Source organism: Camelina sativa, chromosome 9 (assembly GCF_000633955.1).
Source record: "Camelina sativa cultivar DH55 chromosome 9, Cs, whole genome shotgun sequence".
NCBI lineage: Eukaryota > Viridiplantae > Streptophyta > Magnoliopsida > Brassicales > Brassicaceae > Camelina > Camelina sativa.
In genome coordinates, this window is record NC_025693.1 from 32,684,814 (window position 1) to 32,692,608 (window position 7,795).

General features: G+C 33.5%; 2 protein-coding genes across 5 annotated transcripts in view; one reads left to right on the forward strand and one right to left on the reverse strand.

Annotated features, from left to right (window-relative positions):
* LOC104713695 (GPI ethanolamine phosphate transferase 2-like) overlaps positions 1 to 3,878 on the reverse strand; it is a 7,944-nt gene extending 4,066 nt beyond the window's left edge. The window contains exons 1-15 of one of the 2 annotated variants that reach the window (XM_010430873.1): positions 3,721 to 3,878; positions 3,544 to 3,637; positions 3,415 to 3,459; positions 3,150 to 3,317; positions 2,972 to 3,056; positions 2,777 to 2,883; positions 2,602 to 2,682; positions 2,383 to 2,435; positions 2,186 to 2,288; positions 1,966 to 2,109; positions 1,767 to 1,863; positions 1,445 to 1,676; positions 1,256 to 1,352; positions 211 to 1,131; positions 35 to 127 (exon numbers count right to left, since the gene is read on the reverse strand). In XM_010430873.1, the coding sequence (XP_010429175.1) occupies positions 35 to 127; positions 211 to 1,131; positions 1,256 to 1,352; positions 1,445 to 1,676; positions 1,767 to 1,863; positions 1,966 to 2,109; positions 2,186 to 2,288; positions 2,383 to 2,435; positions 2,602 to 2,682; positions 2,777 to 2,883; positions 2,972 to 3,056; positions 3,150 to 3,317; positions 3,415 to 3,459; positions 3,544 to 3,637; positions 3,721 to 3,848 (2,448 nt within the window). In that variant the 5' untranslated portion in view covers positions 3,849 to 3,878. The remainder of the gene's footprint in view (positions 1 to 34; positions 128 to 210; positions 1,132 to 1,255; positions 1,353 to 1,444; positions 1,677 to 1,766; positions 1,864 to 1,965; positions 2,110 to 2,185; positions 2,289 to 2,382; positions 2,436 to 2,601; positions 2,683 to 2,776; positions 2,884 to 2,971; positions 3,057 to 3,149; positions 3,318 to 3,414; positions 3,460 to 3,543; positions 3,638 to 3,720) is intronic. The other variant, XM_010430872.1, reaches the window with a different exon arrangement.
* LOC104713696 (MADS-box protein SVP-like) overlaps positions 7,306 to 7,795 on the forward strand; it is a 4,325-nt gene continuing 3,835 nt past the window's right edge. The window contains exon 1 of one of the 3 annotated variants that reach the window (XM_019229745.1): positions 7,306 to 7,401. The gene's annotated coding sequence lies outside the window, so the exon portion shown is untranslated. The remainder of the gene's footprint in view (positions 7,402 to 7,795) is intronic. The other 2 variants (XM_010430874.2, XM_010430875.2) reach the window with 2 other exon arrangements.

Genomic DNA, 7,795 nt, shown 5'->3' on the forward strand with positions numbered 1-7,795 from the left:
GAAAGAAAAAAAATGAGGAAGCACCGCGGCTTACGATAAAAGCACCAGCAACATCGATCGTTGCTAAAGTATTGCTGTTTCCAAGAGCAAAATGACCTGCCATTCCCATGTAGTAGAGTGCAGCAATCTACAAAGAGAAACCCCAAACCTTAAAGCTTGAGCTATTTTTGCAGTACAAATCCCAGAAAAAGAACAAAAAGAAAAACTAACCTCGACCCATTCATTCACTTGAACATCATTAGAAGAAAGACATGAAATTGCTAAAATCTGGATGAGAAGCAAAATTATGGGCCCCGAGTTGATCGGTTGTTGGAGAAGTAGATGTAGAAGACACCAGCATAGTATGTATGCAGAGCCAATCAAATATAAGTAATCACCTGCTTCAGCTAGAAAGGACTTGTCTTTGTTTAGCATAGACCATGGCAAAACTAAAGCAGCTCCAATCGCAGATATAAAAAGAAGCAAATAGATCACTTTTACTATGACAGTGGCTCCAAATTCAGTTGACACTTCAAGCATTTCATCCTGATATCTCCCGGCATGCAGCAAGACTAGGAGCCCACAAGTTAGGAAACCCAAAGCTAGGACGCAGACACTTTTTTTCTTTGATCCTGTTCGAGAAAGAGTAAATAGTCCTAGACCAATAACAATGATGTTTGAGATTAGCTGAATCCATTTCACATAACCACTGCCAACTTGCTCTAGCCACTTCGAAATATCAGGAAGGTAAGTCCAGTTCACGCCCCCTTGATGCCAACCTCTTAGTAGTCTACCAGATATAAGAAGCAAGAAGATAGAAACAACTTTATAATCTCCAAGTATGTTCCTCCCCTTGGATAAATCGAACAACTTTGCTGTCTTGAAGAGTAACAGAAGATGGAACGTCGATACCATGAAATGCCATATATAATGCTCTTCTTCCACCATTGAACTAGATCCCATGCTTATAACCAGGATCAAAAGAAGAGCAAAAATTAACACCTCTTCCAAATTTAACCGATAACTCAAACTGCAGACTCGATCCTTGGGCTCATGGTAAACCTCTTTGAATAAGGACAGAAAGAGAGTGGCACAGACGATGCATGAAAGAAGCATGGCACTCAACCCAAGACCGAGTAAGAAAACTGGTTTCTGCAAACATAGAAGAGTTTGTTATCAATACAATAGACTTTTACTAGATAAACTAGTGACGATTGATAATCGTCATTTTTTCTAAAATACGTTCATAGAACTCTAAGAAAAGTTGCAAACATACTTCAGTGGTTTTGCTTGCTAACCACTCACTTGCAGTTTTCAAGAAGGCGTTATATGCATCTAAAGCTCGGCTGAAATCTTCCATGGCACGAGAAGACCTATCAACATGAAAGCCACCCTCGGAATTAAATATATCAAGTTTCAATTCAGGAGAATCACCGTATGTGGAAATCTCAAACAAATTACGCACTCTGTCAATTTCTTGGACTTCCAAATGTGATGGAGAAGTGCAGCGTTCCTAAACAGGCAAATAAGCTGTTTCTCTTTCTCCCCAGAGCACTCGCTAATATCCAAACCCTTACAAATTCCATCGACGAAGCAATTGCAGGAGAAACCTTCAAATAAGGAACTCGGGATCTGTGCTTGCATTAGTCTAAGTAACTGCCATGAATTCAGTTCTAGTGCCCGTAGTTGCTCATAATCTAAAATGAGAAGACACAGTAAAGAAAAAACAGTCAGATGCATCCCCACACGTTTGACTGGAAAATTTCAAGAGGCCAATAGTGGTTAACCTCGTAAAGAATTGAGTGTTCCTGGGACAACCACTCCAACATTGTTCTTTGGGATCGGGACACCAAATAGAAGAGCTAAAGTTGGCGCCAAATCTACCTACATTACAAGGTTTCATATCATGTATAACTCATTATCATCAACAGTCTGTCCAGAAAAAGAGGAAAAGTTATCTCACGAAATTTGCAGTGACTGTTTTACCTGGAAAGCTACATTATTGATAGCTGCACCATAATCAGAACCATTGTTACTCAAGCCAATGAAGAGCATTAAGGAGTCAGTTTCTTCATATGACGATCCTCCATGATTTCCATTATCAGTCATGCCATGATCACTGACTACTACCTGTATATGAAACCAAATAAGATTAACTCTTGACATATGAAATTTAAATGGACCTTTAAACACGAAAAATACTCACCAAAAGAGTCTGTCCTTGATCATGGTTACGATCCATCATCGCTCTTAAATGCATTGTTCTAACTATGTCATCCATTTCTTTAAGTTTTGCAGCCATCAAAGGGCTAGAATAGAGAAAAAGAAAATAAGATGATTCAGCAAAACAACTAGTAACCTTAACCTTTCTACTCACAAATGGATTAGGAAACTAGCAAAGACCTGTTACGGCCTCCAGTATGTCCAACATGATCCAAACCAAGGTAATGAAGGATCTGATAAGGGATAGATCTAGTAAGAATAAAGCAGAGAAAATCTCAAGTGTTATCCAAGAGTAATAAATTTTAGTCAATATATATTACTCAGAAGAAACTGTGATCAATCATTAAGGGGCTAAACGCCAATGCTGGGGAATAAAAAAAAACAAAAGCAAAAACTAACCAAGAAATTCCAATCATCACTGTTTAGCTCATCCGGTAGGTGTCGAGAAACATTTCGGTCTACCTGTACTGTATCTTTGACCTGTCCAAAACACATTATTTTGTTCATATGAGTATATGACCATGATATAGATAAGAAAGCAATCAACAAAACCAAACATCACATAAAAACTCACAAAGAAACTGCTAACACCATCATGTCTCATAAATAGCCCTGGGAATAACTTGAGCCACGTCTCATCACCAAGCATCACCATTTTCCAACCAATCCTAAAAAATTGACCTGGTAAAAATAAAGCACTGTTACAATGGCTATTCTTTTAATGTGAGCACGTATGAAAACATCTCTCATTCACAAGACTAAAATCTACCAAGAAGGTTGTCTTCTAAAAAGGCTTGCGTGTTAAAATTGAAAGCCACATCCAAGAAACCACCGATTGCCCCAGAAACCATCGCCTGAAAACAAAAACAAAATCAATAACTCAGCAAGCAAAAAAAAAAATCGTCTTAAACTGTGAACATCCACTTAATAACGACAGATAAACACACCTTTAACCTCGGCATTGTAACAGTTGGAGGAGCTGCTTTAGCATGGTAACCAATAGCATCTCTATTAGCCAACAGTGACTGAGTATAAGGCATCGACTCTTTCCACACCTTCCTTGGAGGTTGACCATCTTTCCCAAGAACAAACTCCGCAGGAAGCCCATCAATAACCTAAACTAACATCGATTTCAACACCCTTAGAACACGTCTCTCACCCAAAAAAAAAAAAAAAAAAACCAAGATCCAAAGTTGAACAATTGCTTCATACCATCAAAATCACTCGATCATATTTCACAGAGATGCCAGATAGCTCCTACAACACACAAATCCACCACTCTCAAACTCAAAAGCAACAAACAAATTCACAAATTCACAAAAAAAAACACTAAAAACAAACCTGGTAATGCAATCTCAGTTTATCAGAATGAAGCTCAGATTCGTTCGAATTCGGAGAAGAATCACAGAAAGGATCACGATAGCTCTCTGAACCACTGAAATTTCAAAAGTAGAAAGAAAGAGAAGAGTAAGCAAATTATTAGAGCAGCTTGCTATAAAAATGTGTTTTATGACGTACCTGACGCCGGAGAGAGTCGGCTTGACGGGGAAGAAACCGAAAACAAAAATCGAGAGACCAATGATCTGAAGGAATATTCCGGCCACCGTAAAAATCGTCAGTCTCGAACAAGTCATCGCCGTCGCCATTTCAAGATCCGGCGAGAACTGAACCCAGGAAAAAAATAATCGTAAGAATGGGGAAGGGGAAAGCTTTAAGCCCAGTTAAAAGCCCATTACAAATAAATAAAAGCCCATTAGGATTTTTAAAAAGCCCATTATGTGCGTTTTTGAAAAGGAAAAAAGAAATTAACTGTCAGTCAATCATCTTTATTTTGTGTCAGTGAGAGTGGTGTATAGTAGTAGACTGTTGTAGGAAAGAAGCCTAAAAATGGCTAAAAGGTTAGGTGTAATGTTAACTTTAGAGGCTCGAAGCGAAGGGAAAGGTCACGAGAGACACGACTCCTCCTGTCATCTGACACTTTGACCCAAAGAAAGAAAGAAACACACAGTTGTGTCACGTGCGGCTAACCAACCTTTTACTAAAAAACTACAATTCAATTTCTAATTACAGCGTAACGATGTCATTGCTTCAATCGTTTGAAACGAAATAAACGGCTTCAGGAAGCGTTTCAGTTCTTTTTATTTATTATTTAAGATTGCATAGGATAGGATGAGAGATGTTGAACCAAAATTATTCTACTTTCTTACCTAACCAAACCAATATGAATGGATTAAACATAACTTTACAATTTTGTTCTACTTTTTGTTTATGTTTACATTGATTGAATTAATCTGATCGAAAAACAAGGTTTAAAAATGAATTATAAATTATCTCGTATCTAAATTTGAAGAAAATATGACATTTGGTTTATAAAATTGTTATATAAATTATTGTTTTATTTCTCTGTCTTCTAATTTTATCCTAGCATTTTTAGCCAAATATGGTGGCATAAATACTAAATTTAGCGTTATATATATTTTTAAAAACCACATATATATATATATAGATGTTCTAAACTTCCATGAACTTAAAAAAAAAAAAGTCTCCATGTATTTTTTTTTTTTTTGAGCAAACAAAAGAAGAGAGGAAGACATATGTTTATTACTTGTGGAACATTTGTTTCCTAGTAAAAAAATCAATAGATTAATATACACAAACGCAAACCAAACTGATATCGTTGTTGTCATCCAAATTTTTCAATTTAAAATAACACTAATTGATTGACTACCCAATTTAGATAGAGATGAGTTAACGTTAACAGACGCTAATCATCGTTAAGTTATAATACCGTATTTAATTACATCAACCAATCCATACGGCTACTTTCAACCGTCTGAACTTTGAACCATTCATATATATATATAATCGTCAGTCGTCACAGTCTCACAGATTCGCAATAATGCAACAAGAGATTTTTTTTCCGTGGAAGAGAAAATAGGGAGAGAGGTATACGAATACGAGAGCCACATGGTATATAATACGAGCAAAGTAGTCGTTACTTTTATTTGTTTTTAAAACGTTTAATAAACTTAAAAACTGTACGGACAGTAGATTCGTGTTCCAATCAGATTTCATTGTGGCTACGTTCGGGGTCCCCTTTGTAAAATTTGAGTGGTCGACACTGTATTTTACTCTGCCTCGAGGGGTCCCCCTCCCATCTCTTCTCTGTTTCTTCGCATCAAGGAATGCTAAAACATTATTTATCTATATATACATTTTTGGAGACATTTAGCAAATAAATCCTGAAGTTGGAACCTATTTACAATCATGCCATTGACATTAAATAATTAATTTAATAAATAAATTAATTCTATTTATATTTGATTTTTTTAATAAAACTTATGTGTTTTAAAAGGTAACAAACATAATTGCAAATGTATATAGATCTTATTTCCTTATTTTTATACGAATGTGAATGAAGAGGTTCACTTATAAGTATTGTTTTTTACTTGATAAGAATTTGAAAAATTGATTTAATAAAAAGTGACTTTTAGCCTCACATACTGTATTTTACTTTTACGGGTTTTGTATGATGAGTTTTTGCGGGTTAAAAATATTTGAACATGTTGGATGATCCGCCTAGCATGGTGGATTTGGACTACATAACCAACACTAAAACTATTAGTTTATTTCATAATTCATATACTATAGATTTGTAGTCATAATTTAAAAAATTAACTTATCAATTATTTAGTATATGAACTACAAAATATTACACATACGACAACATATTCTTAATATTCCAAAAAAAAAAAATTGTATACATATAAAAATATACACTAACATACCATATAAGCATATACTTCTGTTTAATTATAAAAAAACAAAACTAAGTATTTTAAAATTTTATATTCTATTTAATAAAAAGTTTAATGTAATTAGGTTCTAAATTGTATAAAACGTAAAAAGAAGAAAAAACATTTGAAACAAAATTATAAATTAATTAAATAAAAGTTAATTAATTAGAAATTTAAAAACTAAATAAATTTAAAATTATTATTTAAAATATAATAATTTTTAGTTTAGTCTCGCGGTGTACCGCGGGTGAAAATCTAGTTTTGTTCAAAACCCTTTTTAATCTTCTTTTTCTTCTTTTAATAACGGTTATAGGATATAAAGGATACGGAATAATTGTGGCGATTTAAATCAATGTTAGGTTCGGGTCGATGATGTTAGTGTACTTTATATAAGTATATAATGATGTAATACAAATGTTAAATCAGAAATAAACCCTTAATTATATAGTTAAATTTTATTTTGAGTTACAGATTCAATTTATATTATAGACTTTTTTATAACTACATATTGTCCATGAATTTGGTAGATTATATCATGGACGTCTATATGATTAGGATAGGAACAAAGAACTCACCCAAAAAAAAAAAAAAAATACTCAAGAAACTCTCGTTTCTTTTTTTTTTTTTTTTTTTTTTTTTTTTTTNTTGAACAAAACTCTCTTTTCTCTTTAAGAGCACAATTCTAACGAAAATTGTGCCCACTATTGAGTTTTAGTACATTTTCGAAAAATATTGCACCATCCGGAATTAACATCTTATTATATTTATTTTTTGTCATTTTGTATTTGGAAAAACAATGGCCGCAGACAAATTTATTTGGTTATATATATATATATATTATATTGTAGATTGTCATTTTACACGAATTAATAATGTTTATATATAAACACCAAAAATAGTATATACATAGTTCATGGTATTTCTATTCTCATCATATATCCAAACTTTATAGCCCTTGAAGAAGTCTTCAGAGTTTCTGGTTAGTTTTTTACAGCAAATACGACCAATTTAGTTACGAGAGAGTGTGTAAGTGACAAAGTGAGACAACTCATTTTATGCTTCCCTATAAAAAGAAATTCCCCACTGACCCAAACACACACACTTCTCTTCTCTCTCTCTCATCTCATTGGAGACTTATAAATTCTATTACCTCACCGTATCCAATAACAACCACACAGCCACACACACACACACACACACACAAACCAATATCCAAAAAAAAATAAAAATAAAAAATAATAACAATATACTACCTATTTCTTTCCAAAAATAATCATTTAAGAAACCCCATCATCTTAAATTATCATTACTATTATTTTAATAATAAACCTCTCCCTGAAAATATCTTATCCTTCACCAATCAAAAACCTTCTCATGTCTTCTTCTCTCCTCGACATTTGAGGTGGAAATTTAAAATTTTTATATATTCCCTTGGCTTTCTTTTTTTTTTTCTCCCTTAGGAGTTGTTTTCCTTCTTTCTAAGTTTAGTTTTTATTTGATCCTCTCAATTTCTCTTGTTGGTTCATCAACAAACTAGATCTTAGTCCTCTCACAAAAGACTTGTTCCAAATCTTTCAAAAACTAGGGTTTTTACTGTCTTCAAATCATATTTATTCTTCTAAATTTAGCAAAAAGAACACGATTTACTTTCCATTTCAGTCGTCTTGTCACTCTCTCTCTCTTCTTTAAAGACTCCCTTTTTAGCAAAAAAAATATCTCTCTCTCACAAAATTTTTCCTCTGGGTTCTTCATCTCCTCCTCATCTCTTTCTTTACTTTTTTTTTTTTTTTTTTTTT